At 43.7% G+C, this 13,873-nt stretch overlaps 1 protein-coding gene across 1 annotated transcript in view; it reads right to left on the bottom strand.

The window, feature by feature from the left end:
• Positions 1-847: 847 nt before the first annotated feature.
• Positions 848-13,873, bottom strand: part of ETF1 (eukaryotic translation termination factor 1) — a 28,535-nt gene continuing 15,509 nt past the window's right edge. The window contains exons 2-10 of the mRNA XM_050905399.1: positions 13,691-13,866; positions 12,722-12,861; positions 9,249-9,387; positions 8,112-8,302; positions 7,449-7,578; positions 6,508-6,663; positions 5,855-5,919; positions 4,464-4,611; positions 848-2,972 (exon numbers count right to left, since the gene is read on the bottom strand). Coding sequence (XP_050761356.1) covers positions 2,890-2,972; positions 4,464-4,611; positions 5,855-5,919; positions 6,508-6,663; positions 7,449-7,578; positions 8,112-8,302; positions 9,249-9,387; positions 12,722-12,861; positions 13,691-13,866 — 1,228 coding nt within the window. The 3' untranslated portion in view covers positions 848-2,889. The remainder of the gene's footprint in view (positions 2,973-4,463; positions 4,612-5,854; positions 5,920-6,507; positions 6,664-7,448; positions 7,579-8,111; positions 8,303-9,248; positions 9,388-12,721; positions 12,862-13,690; positions 13,867-13,873) is intronic.

The raw sequence follows: 13,873 nt of genomic DNA, 5'->3' as shown, positions 1-13,873 counted from the left end.
TTATTTCTGCTCCAGCAGAAACATCACATCTCCAAAACTCCTGCTATCCGGAGACCCGAGGACTGTGAGCCGTGCTCTCCTGTCTGCTACAACTGCCGATCACAGACACGGTGAGGCAGCGAGTACAAAACCTGAAGTCTGCCCAAGCTCCCAGGAAGACCTCTTGCTGTGGGAGCCTGCATGTAACGGCAACGGGCAGACAGCTACACGGCACAGATCCTGCTCTGTTCGGGTACTGGGGCACGAGAAGGTGGGTGCTCAGCTTCAGCCAGAGAATCACTGCTAGGCAAGACCAGCTGGCAGGTGATTTAAAGCACCCATTAAAATTCCTGATATTAATGATGTCTTTTACATATCGCCTTCCCAGCTTGGGAAGGAGGCAGGTCCTCTCTGGGAAAGTCATCCCTGCTTCTAGCTCCGACACAGCAGAAACCGGAGGCCGCAGGCCCACGCAGCAAGTACACTTCTGATCCGGATCTGTCGCGCACTGAGAGGCAGGGTAGAAAAGGCTTCTTAAAAAAAATGCCCAAGTGTTCTGCGCCTGGATTAAGGGCAGGTTTCTGCATCTGCAGGGTGTTTTTCAGCTGCCTCAGTTGTTCAGAGACCACCTTAGGTAACACTCACAGCACAGCCTTCTTCGAACTTCGGTTGTTGGGTTCCCCCCCCTTCTGAAGTTAGATTTCTGTTACAGCTTAAAAGAGCAACTCAGTGTGATGAAGAAACACGATGTTCAAGCCCAACTGCGAAACACCTACCTCAAAACTCAAGTACTGACCTGAAGAAGGCACCGAGCTGCGAGTAAAGCAGGTGTTTCCTGGACTAAAGAAAATAAATCAGGAGTCCGTACTATATTCTTAAATATGGTTTAATACTCTTCTCCATTTCTGTACATCACAACACCAAGATATCACTGCTTGGGATCTCTCTGCAGAGGCTATATAGTATGCGAAGGCTAGGATTTTTCACCCCCGTTTAACGTGTTTGTATGTGTAAGTGTAATACATATCAGTATATATTGATATACACATCAATATATAATGCAATATATATCACTGAAGAGAACACATTGATTAAAGAAATACAAAAATTTGGCATCATTTCCAAACTTAAATAGTAAAAATAAAAACTACAAAAAGGAGCTGCATACCCTAATGTATCATGTGAAACAACAAGCAGTATATTCAAAATGTAAATTTACATCCAATTTTTCTGGTCTTGTCATGTCACATTAGACCCATTTACAATGGCAAAATCCAGAACATACCGCTGTGAAGACCGCAAACGTGCTCAAACCTGGGTTTGCGCAAATCTATGGCGGACCCAGTCACACCTTCCGTGAGAGATTCCAGCTTCGATGGGAAAACGACAGCAAAGCCATCTGCCAGGTTATAAACCAGGGTTACAAATTGTATTGCTCACAATGACAGTAATTTTGGACCTCAAAGAACAGCACGGCAGAAATTTTAAGACAAGCTCCCCCTCCGTTCAAGTGAAACAGGATTATCGGAAAAATAGGCAGGTATGCAACTTGGAACAGAAGCTGCTTTTGACCAATGCACCAGGAGTGACAGAGCCAGTGAAGAACAGAACCAGCGGGCACCGCGACGTCAGAGTGCCCGTCAGCGAACCCAGTAACCCCCCAAAAAAGAAGCAAGACTTGTGCATTATCTCGTGCCAGTGTTCACTTCACCCTCTGCCTGCAAGACCATCTGAAAAACCCTCCGCCATTTCTAGTAGGTTGAAATGCATCCTATATAGCAGGCATGACAAAAAGCTTTCTTGAGTCTTGATGCAACCAGAAGTTTTAACCCATTAAGGGCGCATTAGAGTTCAGCATCAGGTTTACAGGACGCTTGTGAGCCAGTACAACAGACTGCCTTAGTGCTGGGAGATGGACGTCCCCAGTGGGTTGTGCGAACGGTCAACGTATTAGTATCAAATGCTCCAAATGCACCAGTACTAAGGTTTCAGTCAAGGACTCCACACGCTAATTATTCCTGTAAAATACCCGCTTCCATTAAAGAACTGTGGGTTCAAATTCACATAATCAAGGAAACCTTATGCAGTCCTAAAGCAAAAAGAAAATCTTACTGAGGAACAAAACAAAGCAAAGTGTACCTTACTTCACTTAAATTGTACGTTTATTTTTGTCAAGACTGAAAAAAAAAATAATAATCCTGAAGGCTGCACTGCTCAAATCCAAATTAAGCCCAAGACTTCAGCAGCATTTTCATTGCAATCAATGAAGTGCATTTCCTAGTTTGTAAGAGCAGTGCTTCTGCAAATAGATTAAAGCACGTTTGGCCGGTAAGCCTCCCCAAACCATCTGAATTTGCAAGCCACGCATTATAAGCTAGCACTCTAGGTAAGTGCCTTCTCATTCTTTTGAAGGGAATGAATGGCTCCAATTTTCTTACATTTCTTCTTCTGCAGTCTAAGCTGAGAATGCCATGTAAATGGGTCACGTTGCTGCAAAATGCAGCGGTTGATTTCTCCAATCAAAGTAAAAAGAAACAAACCAGTAGGATCTTACTTCTATTAATTTTTGAAGGAAGAGGTTTACAGCAGTTAATGTATCATGAAGGTTAAAAAAATCATTTTCATAAAATACAAGAGCAACCAATTTCACCATTGAGTAAAAGTAAAAACTGGGATTCTTTTTAAATTAGTCCAAAGTGGCATATAGGAACTTAGTAGTTTGCTGCTGTACTGACACTATGACAAATCAAAGTGTAGGGTTTTGCTTTTTTAAATCCAATGCTTGTGGATCAAGTTCTGGAAATGTTCCAATTCTAAGGCAGGGATCTGTTGTGTTTTCCACCATGAGTTTGCTCCTTGGGTTGGATGCTGGAGGGGCGAGGCACGTTTTGCCGGACCCAGGTCGACTACCTAGTAGTCATCAAGGTCAAAAAATTCATCGTCTCCTCCTTGGTATTCCATTCCCTGGAAGTCCACTCGGTACCGCAAGATACCTGGTAAAAACAACATGCTTTAGCTTCTTCAAAATTCAAAGAGAGCTAGAAAGGCATTTTGAACAGTTTACTGAGCCCTGTCTGCGCATCAAGGGTTTCTCAACTAAATTTTCAGAAGCTGACTTAGCACTTGTGTTGCGAGTTAGGCTCAAACTGATGATTGACAGCAGACGTGCAGCTGGAGTGAAAATGCCACATCCACGTTCCAGCCTGACGTCATTTATTGCCAAAAGGAAGAAATACCTACCTGCCCAGCATAGGCCAGCTTTCTTCTGGAAAAGCTGAGCCTATTCTAGGAGGACTGTATCTCCAAAAAAATACCAGTAACAGATCATTTGTCCTAATATAACTGCTCAGACGAAGGCCTATCAGTTAAATTCAGAAGGCAGCTGGCACAGAAGTAACTTTTACAATGGAGTAAAGGCAGTATTTAGTGGCTGTCTTCCTGGACTCTTCCCACCCCAAACACCAACCTGGGTTTCTGGGAAGCCTTTATCCCTGAAAACATTTACTTAGATGAAGGGTATTCAAGGAGTATTTATTTCCTTTCAAGTCTACAGGGACTGGAGCATGGTAGCAAAGAATATCCCACCATGCAAAGAAGCTGGATCTGGCAGGACAGGAAGGACTCCTGGAATTGCAAACCCTGAAAACTTAGAAACCTGTTGCTCCTTATGTAGGCAAACAATTCAAGCTTGTTTCCTTCTGATTGGTGTTCTCTGGCCCCTAGAAATTCCTCTTTACAGTACACTCATCTCTGTTTTACATCCATCAACCTAAACACAGCAAGTGGTAGCAGTTGGCTTATCAGCAAATAAGCAACAGCTTTGTCCTGGAATCCCTCGTCTGGGGAGAACAAGGTGCACGGCAGGTGGTTTTGCTCTACCCTGCTACGGATGTTTGTCAGACTGAAGCACATGAGCTATCTGCATCTCTGCCAGACTTTGCTGAAACTGGTCAGTGAGCTCAAGAGAAGGACTGAAGGATTTCAGAAGCCTCATTTCTCCATGAAGTTGGGCTAAAAATACTTTTATTTTGAAAAGAAGCGGAAAAGCGGGGAGCAAACTACAGGGAAGTTCTGAGAGATGAGTAACAGATATCCAACTGCTTCAGAAACTAGGCTGGTGTTTGTCATACACCGCTTCTACACAGCAGGGCATGGTCTGCCACAAAACAACAACTGCGCAGAGACAGAGTGAAGCAGTTCACAGCCCTTCTGAAATTCAGCAGCTGGAAAGGACAGTCCACCCTCTGAGCACTCTGAAGGACAAAGGGATCTGAGGAACACAGTCAGAAAGCAACAGCCGCCTAACATGCAGCAGCACCTTGCTGAATATGGAATGAATTCACCTGGAGATCCCTGATGAACATGACAGTTTCTTGAACTGGTCTCATGACTAATAGGAGTAAGATTAATCCCACTTGTGTTGGCACCAGGTTATCAAATCAACCATTAAAAAAAGACAAACACATTTCTCTCTTGCAGTTTACCTCCAATTCCTCCAAATCCTTTCACAAATTGGGATCCTTCCTGTGATTTGTCTGTAACAATTTCCAATGTTGCTCCAAATTTCTTGTAGTTGTTTGCAAACCACTCCAGAAGGGGCATACTTTCTATCAGTTCATGTTCCTGGCCAGTCTATGTAGACATTTGAGGGGGAGAAAAAAATAATAAAAAAGTGTTATGGTCACTGCATGTTAGGTATTGAGAAAATTCATACCAAAAGTTGTCTTTGGCTTAAACACCACCACTGTCTTTTCAGTCTTAAGACAGAGACACCAGCCTTCATGCTCCGCAGGCTGGAGCAGCCCGACACACTTGCCAGGGTCCGGGTGGTAGGCATTCCTGACACATCTGTATCAGACAAGTGCTGGCACAAGCAGAAGACTCCTGGTGCTAAGAAATTAAATACTGACAGGCCTTGGTTTGGGCCTCCGTACTACAGAAGTTAGTGCAGAAGCGGGAGAGAAAATGCCTCATTTATTCTTGTGCTCAACTGTCACTTCATGCTACACTCCTAGTTTTCCCTGTTTCTTCAGATTTCCTTTATACCCTGCAAACTGTCCATCGCCACTCATCGAACCCAGCACTGTTTACTCTAGGAAATACTGATCTATGCAAATACAGAGGCAAAAACATAGTTTTATAAGTAGAAGGTCAAGTGATTATTGGCATAGAAACACTACATCATTGCAGATAACATTGTAAACCTTCCGTGTGCAGAAGGAATTAGAAATTACCCCACCAGGAGGGAAAGCAGCTGGAAATGGCTCCCCAGCAGTCCTAACATGAGACAGAGATGACCCCCCTTTTTGCAAGGGACAGACCTTTTTGCCCAGCTTACTCGGCAGGGTGATGCAGACCCCCCCACCCCATCGGGGTTTTTTTTGACGTGCACAGGCAAGAAACTACTCACAGGCAGTGAATGACAGATCCACATTTCAAATATATCTAGAAGCAAACACTCCCTTGCACTTAAATCCATGTGATAGTTTCTAGCCTCACAGTTGTTTTGTATTGACCAAATCAGTGCACAGGAAGCAGGGAGTTAACGGTTTGGGACCTTAGCCTGCATGTTGCATGGTGGCTACCAAACTCTTCTAGCAGATGGTTTGATGGTGGTCAAAGACCCCGTATTGCCTGTCACTTCAACTCATTTACACAACCTTGGAATTGGCAGCAGGAAAGACTGGAGAAAAGCAAGTCTAGAATCCAGGGGTTACATTGAAGGTAGGAAGAGCCACAGGCTACCATCTTGAATTCTCATCTGAGTGCCAGAAAGGTCATCATGCTCACGTGCTCGTGACAAGCTCAGCTCAGATATTCAGAATGCTGCACCAGTACACTGAGAATAAATCTACGAGCCCCAAAGCTGAAATACCTCTTTATCTGTGAAGTGGGATTTATCCTTCTCTTGCTCTGGTGTCAAATACAGGATCTTCTCCTCTGAGAAGGGAGAGGGAAAAAAAAAAATATTAGGTTAGAATAGACTACTAGATGCAGGTTAAAGACAGCAAGAGACTGACAACAGCCAGCAATTACAACACAGAGGGTTTGGTCACTGACACTGCCTTTCTTTCTAGCCAAAGCTCTAGAAACCAAACAGGGCACACCAGTAGAGAATAACTGTAGTGCCAAAATCAAAAAAGGCAGAGGTCCTGCTGTAGGCATACGGTTTGTCTACAGTCAGTCAGAATTATGCTTCTGGCCGTAAGGGTGAAGTCAGTCTCCCCTCTAGAATGCACTGGTATCACATTTATACTTACACAACTGAAAGGCAGGTGTCATGCTAGCTCTGTGACAAACTGCCACCCCAGCCCTGCAATTCTTTCTCTACAGTGGAAGCTTGCTAGTTGCAGACTTTTCCCCCAGAGTACCTGGGAAGCTGCAAGTTAGTGACCTGCCTACACATCATCCCCTTGAGCAAGTCCTTCAAGATCTACTTAGGGAGTTCCTCCAGCGTAATCTTTCTAAGTGAGACAGCTTAGGTGTTAAACCCTCATGGACCTTCAGTCTCACAGAAGCGCTACCTACCCTCCGTGCCTTGGCAGTGCAGAACGTATCTCATTATATCCAAATTTTCATAGACTATCAGAATCTCTACTGCTCCCATTTCCAAAGCTTTTAGTGTATCTTCAACGCCAAAACAGTACTTCCCCGTGTCCTGACTGATTTCGTCGAAGTATCGTCCTGCAGCCAGGATACAAAGAAAGAGATTGTCACGAACACTGATCATGCCACGTGGGTTTTTCACAAGCCCGATTTGAATGCAAGCAGAAACTGGAAAAGGAGACTGCAATGCTGCTGAAGGAAGCAAGGGATACGGTAGCATGTCAAAGCATGTAACTTAGAACATTCATTGGCAGAAAGTCAACTCCATCAAACACTGCGCCATCAGGAATCTCGCTCCATTGAAAGGCTTACCTGCGCTATGAAACAATCAATGGGACTAACCCACCAGCAGGCACTATTTAACTTCACTCTTTTCAGTGTAAGGTAGCTACTGTTACTATTGCCCTCCTGTGCTTTCAAATTAGCAACATGTGTCTGCTGACAGTCAAACAAGGGATCACTTCTACTGCCATCTTAAAACAAAATAAATCTTAACTCTCATCTTGCTGAAAATGCAAACAATCTGAGGAGGTATTTTTTCCCCTCCCATCCAAATGTCACCAGAAGGCCTGAAACTAAGGCGATCTCTGATGAAAACATAAACAGAGAAGATCCAAGAAGTTTGGTGGGGGAAAAAAACCAACAAAAAAAATCTACTCCTTAAAGTCTCATTAAGTCCTGCAGCATTTGAGAAGGTGTCCAGGTAACAGAAAGAATCACTACAAGTCACGCTCTGCTCAACTCAGAAAGCATCGCAGGGCTGAGGCAGCACACAAAGGCATTACCAGGAGGTCTTAAGCAAGATCAGCACATTCAAGCAAGCATATCTGGCTCAGGAGAATGCTGAGCATGTGGTCACATACCTATTAGTTTCTTCTCTTGAATGAATTTCACATTGGAGAGGACCTCAGTTGACAACTCAATTGCTTGATTGAACCCATTTTCTCCTCCATATGAAATGTCAACTAGTTTCAGCACTTTGGATTGCAACCGCTAAACAAGAAAAAAGGAGGCATGAAAAAGTCTATTACACAGCACTGCCACAAGACTACTTCCTAATGCCACAAGAATTCGTACCTGGCAAGAGTCACAGCATTAATCTATTTTGCTTCACTTGCAAGCAGAGGTTCTGAGGCAGAGGGACCTCTGAATGCTTAATATTGAAGTACAATTTTCAGGCAACAGGGCCACAGAGATTAGGTTTAGTGGAGTTTAATTCCAATAAAGCTTCTACTTTAGATTTGGGAACACAAAGAACATGAACGCCAGTTCCAAACCGGGGAGGACAGATTTCTTATTAGCACTGTTACTAAGAAAAGGAGATCTTACCTCCTTGCAGGAGATATTAGGAAAGGGAGACGAGACCTCTCTAGGATACATCAGATTTTTAGTTTTGATCAAATCACTTAAGACAAACAAAGTTACATTGCTCCTGACATGCATCTTATACCAGAGCTACTACTAATATCACCATGTTACTACTGACAGCTTAAACATTTGGGCTTTGCTCAGAAAAGGCCACTCACCTGATCAAACATGTCAGATTGACTTAATTCAGTTTTGAAGTCAGCTGATCCAGCTAAAACGAGACCAGCCACGTTCACCTTGTCGCCAGAAATGAACAGTTGCACAGCCGTCTCTGCTACCTTCCTTACATAGTTGTGTCGTTTTTCCATTCTCAAACGAGCAAAACGCAAGGCAGACTGACCTCCTCTACCTTTACGAGAGAACAGATGTGAGGCAGCAATTTGGAAGTCATTTCATTTCAGGAAGATTATTAGTATGTGGTCCCAACCGGGCCCCGAATAACTGAAGCCAAGGGCAGATGCAGCTTTCAGAATCAGTCTGCCACAAGCAGAGCCAGGGGCACTCATTGAAACAGCAAGTGAAGAAAGCAGGTTCATTCACAGCAGGAGATTCTTCCCCATGTATCCCACAGTGGGCAATATGTAGGGGCTTGGTTGTTTGGTTTTTTTTTTTTTTAATACAGACTCGCAACTCTCTACAGAAATTTTAAGCATCTGTGCGCATTTTCTATGTCCTGTACCTGCATTAAAAGCAGTTTCCTTTGTTACGCTGCCTCACACACTTTTCTTGCTGATGCAATGCAGCCTCCGCTGCAGAAACTTACTGGGGGAGACGTTTCTATTTCATTTTGTCCCACCCTAATGTACAGAGAAGGACAGTAAACCAGGAGTAGCTAACAGACAATTTGCTGAATTCATCAGTGGCTCACGACAATACAGCGTCATATAATGGAACTAGAATTTTGCTGGCTCCATTAGACTTCTGTGCTTCTTGCAAGGAATAGCTTGTTGCTTTTCACTGTGGTTTACATGCAACACCATCAGATGCAAATTTTAAAGACGCTACCAAGTGGTATTACTACTTCTGCTAGTAATATTTAGTTAAGACTGTCCCAAAACCAAGTAAAGGGTCACATAGGCCAAAAAATAAGAAGAGCCACTTTAAGAAGATCAACCGCACATTACTGCGATTCATTAATTTTGACAGAAGGCTCAGACTAGAGGCTTTGCTGTCAGATTTCAGGGGAGCAAAGAATTGAGTAGAGCTAAACACCTACAGGCCAAGTTCCCTGCTTCTACCCTCACATCCCACCCCACGATATTCTGCTGCAGTCTAGAGATAGACTAGTGCGTTACCATGCTTCTTTGGAAGATCCACAGTGAATTTGTGCAGGACTTCTCTTGTGTTTCCTTGAAGAGTTCCAAAGAGTGCACCGCTACCATCTATTACAATAAAGCCAAACTTGCTGTCGTCGGAAAGCAGCGCCGTAAGAGCCTGGAACAGAAAACGATGTTGTCAGCAGTAAGCACCAGCTTATTAAGGACCGTGGTTCAGAAAGGCTACCAGACACAACACACCTCAATAAATTTTAGTTCCGTAGGTGGCCACTGCTATTTTTACAAATACACTAGAAGAAGAGCAGCAGATTCAGGAGCTGAGACTACCCCGATTACTATCTCACACAATGCTGCCAAGAGCAGAAAGAAAACTAATATTTAAGCTCGATAGCTCTTGTCACAGCATTACCAGTTCATCATATGACATCACAGGCAGGTGTAATAGCAAAACCCTAAAGATCGGCTCAGGAAAGTGTTAAGTGAAACAGATCACACCTCTACAAGGCTGCATCACCTCTCCGGTTGGCAAAGCTGGAAGAGTAATTTTCCTAGCATTCCAGCCAGGAAAGCAGACCTTGCTTTGTTCGCTGGTCAGTCAGTTTTACACTACAAAGCACCAACACAGACCAGCTTTCATCTTGCCAACTACCACAAATACTGGTTTGCTGCACCTGCTGACTTCAAGAAGTCCCAAAGGTAGAACGATGAAATCTACAGTGGTTATGACAAATTCAGCATTACAAAGCCAAATTAAGTAACAGCAGCAATAATTGTCCTGTGCATAACTGGCTATAGAGAAGACAGCCGTAATATTTGCTGGAAAATGAAGTTATCCTTCAATTTTCTTCCCTTTAAAGAAGGTAGCTAAATTAATCCTGTAAGGTCATTTGACTAACAACTAAAGCACTGCTTAGTATCAAGGCTTTTGAGTTACTTTTGTCCAATTTCCTGCCCAGCCCTGGTTCTGGTGGTGTGGGACATCCACAACTGCCCAAACTCCAGACTCCTTTTTCGAGAGAATCTGTCGGCTACCGTTCCTTCAAGGGCAGCCTGAGCAGCTAGGCACATTCAGCACACACACACGTGCTGCTGTTCACTTATACATGCCCAATAAAAGTAATAGCAAGAATCCTCTTTCTGGCTGGCAAAACCACATCAGCAGGACGGAGAACTTGTCAAATTCCAGATTGTTTTAAGTCACCAGTTTAATACTGAAAGAGTGATGGTGTCGGTTTACTGCACAGGACCTTTAACTGCCGGCATGCCTGCCAGCTTGATTATTGGGCTGAATGGAAAGAATAAAAACCATCAGTCATCTTTATCCAAAATCCACACAACCAAGTCTACAGCTTTCAAGCTTAAAAGAAACAGACACTAAGGTTTAATGGAATCTACTGGCCAAAATAAATATTCTGTATTAATTCCTCAGCAGTAGGATGAATGAGAGGAGGAAATGGCATATTACATTGCAATCTATTTAACTGGGACAGAGCCAAGCAAATCGTGTGACTGGAATGAATGCTCCAGCCAAGGTATCAAAATAAGTCATTGTAAATCCTACCCTTCAGACACACGTCAGGGTTCATATCCCTCTTGGGAAGTTACTTCGGTTTCACACAGGCAATAAAATATCTAGAGGAAATCTTATCAGATACTCTTGCCAGGCAGCAGATGACTACAGCTCTGATTATTAAAATAAGAGGGAATCAAGAACAAAGTATCCAGTGATCAGCGATTCCCTCAGTTTCCCCTTCATTAGTTCGATGTCAGCAATTCCACTGTTTGACCTATCAAGCACAAAAAAGGGACTATTGCTTTTATTCTGTTCCTCCAGCCTGGGCTGAGTTTCCTCTTTGCAGCTTCAGCCTAGAGGTGAAGATCACGTCCTTTTTCTGCTCCTTGACGTGCCCTCACTTTCATAGGAAACCTGTTGATGTACCGAGCCAGATGACCTGGCTGTTGAGTTCTAGTTGCATGCTGGGGGGAACCACTGGGTTAAAAGCACAGCTCTACAACCAAATGAGATATAGACAAATCAAGGCTTCAGTGCTAACATTATCTCATTGCCCAAGATAGCATACAGTAGGCTTTTACAGGTAGATTTGATTCTGCAGTGCAGACAATACCAAGTAAAATGATCACATACTCAGAGACACAGGAGAGCAAAGAGCCCATGGAGAAAGGTGCTGTTAGTAATCACATCACCAGTAGCAGCAATTACCACAAATTCCTCTCAAGTTATTGCCACTCTCTTGCTGAGCAATGCTACACACCAGCAAGAGCGTATTTACAGCTGCCTCCCGGGAACAGCCCACTGGGCAGCAGCTACTTTTTTTTGCATTGAATCAGCGCCCCGAGGCAGTAGCTGCAGCCAAGCCCAAACGAATCCCTTTCCTGATAGGGCAGGAGGCAACCCACCACTGTTCACCCACTGCCAACAACTGCAGGGACCAACGCCTCCCTTGGCTTTGCACCTCTGGCTCTCTCCTGAATTCTCTCATTTACCTCTTGCTTTCAGTTGCCTATGGACCCGTGGGCTCAGCAGAACTCAAGAGCTGTACCTGTGCACAGTTTTGTTATTCCTGGTAGGTCAAAGATGTATTGGGATTTCATCCTTGGTGGGGAGACAGAATAATAGAGATGTACCTCACCTGTGCAACAAGCATACCTTTCCTTCCTGTGCTCCTCCTACCCTTGGAAACTCAGTCATGGATCAGATCTCCAAAAACCCAAACAAACAAGAACTACATCACTGAAGGGCCTGCCAAGCCCATGTCATATGGGTTTGGTGACAGACAGTTAAGTCTCAGTCCACACATTTATCGTGGTGAACGCCACGGATGTGAAAGGCAGTCAGTCATCTACTACAAATATTGAGACCTCTGCAACTGCGAACAGAGCCAAAACAGACTTAGACGCAATAAACTGACTTCATGCAGTCAAGACTAGTGTAATCCACATTACTTTCAATATGCCTCAAACCATTCATTTAACTAAGATAAGTAGATGTTGGATAAAAATAATCCCACTTTACCCCAGACAGATTAGGCACATGCCAGTTCTCCATCAAGGGTCTCAGTTAACATATCTGATATCAAGACTGGCAACACTAATATTATCTTGGCATTACTTTAAGGCCTGGCTTGGAATAAGATCTATGGACCTCTAAGGTTAAGAAAAAAACCTGCCTCTAGTTACAGAGAAAAGCTTACGTCTGTGGGTTACACAAACTCAGCAGTTACTAGCTGGGCCATAAAGTCAGCTGCAGTAGGAGCTGGACAATATCTCAACTCCTTTCAGCAAATATCACACATTTCTGAATACTAGCCAGTCACAGGCCATTCGGTGGCTTCACCAGCAGGATGTCTTAATTAAAGCCTGCTGTTCTACAGCCTGTGGGCTCAAGCACACCAAGGATTGTTCCAGTGAGTCTAGCAAAGCAGTCTGACTTTGACTACTGCAAGACCAGCAGGCAATAGGAGACTTCTTACCTCTGTGTGGAATTTGTTGTCACACAAATACAACGACGTATTGATTGGTTTGAAAGGTTCAAAGTCAATGTTGACTTTCTTCTCTTTTCCTTCTTCTGTCACAATTGTTCCACAGTAAACAACCAGACCATTTGGAGGTACTATAAAGGACACAATGCAATTTTAGATCACTAAGAAATATTGCAAGCTGTACCCATCAAAAACTAACTACTAGGCCTTGAGACTTAAGGCAGAGTTGAAACTGAAGCTCCCAAGATTTTTACTTTCCATTTCCCCCACCTCATTCCCTCTCAGATCTCTACAATGGAAAACAAACTAATTTAGTGCACCTATACTGAACAGCTTGGAGCAGGAAGCTAAAGGTACCACCGATGGAAAGACTTGCAACAAAGCTGCAAGAACTTGCACCTGTCTGCTAAACCCATGAGCTTGCAAGCTCATAGAATCCAGAAAAAGACTGAACATCCCCGTGAAGCTTTCATAGTTCTTATAAAGCAACTTATAGACTGACCGTCTCAATAAAGGCCACTTGCCAGTGTAAAGACAGTAACGACGAACCCTTTTCCAGTACTCATTTTAGACGGCCTGGGTCTGTTTCCTCCCAAAATGATGGTAGCTGCATAGTGGCATGCATAAGGCATACATAAATTTCCGCTTGATGGAAAACCACTAGTTTAATGCAAATGAACTATGGTGGAATAGCTCTTAAGGCTGGCCAAGTTTAGAAGAGTCAGCACTGCTAAGGACAGAATCATGAGCCCGCTTATTAAAGACAAGGACCATCTTACTATTCTAGTCCCAAGGTCTACCCCTGAAGTAGCCATCCATGGGCAACATACCTGGAATATCAGTGCAAAACAGCAGCGCAGGCCAACAGATTTGATTAGCAGAAAACTGCATAATGCAGGAACTTAAAGGCTGCTTCCAAGTAAGGGAAGTTTGCCAACATCCATACAAGCTAGAAGTTACCTTTGTTATAGAGTTTCAGTCTTTGCTGTACAGATGTAATGGCTCCCAGTACTGAAAGGCGATTCACTCGAGACTTAATGTTGGAGGCGGTGCCAAACTCATCCGCTAACATTTTTGCCACTCGCGAAATCTGGTCTTTGGGGGGAATGATCAACGATATCATGCTGGTACCATTGCTGAGAA

Source organism: Gymnogyps californianus, chromosome 14 (assembly GCF_018139145.2).
Source record: "Gymnogyps californianus isolate 813 chromosome 14, ASM1813914v2, whole genome shotgun sequence".
Classification (NCBI taxonomy): domain Eukaryota; kingdom Metazoa; phylum Chordata; class Aves; order Accipitriformes; family Cathartidae; genus Gymnogyps; species Gymnogyps californianus.
The sequence above is the reverse complement of the archived record's forward strand: the minus strand, read 5'-3'. Positions and strand labels throughout refer to the sequence as shown.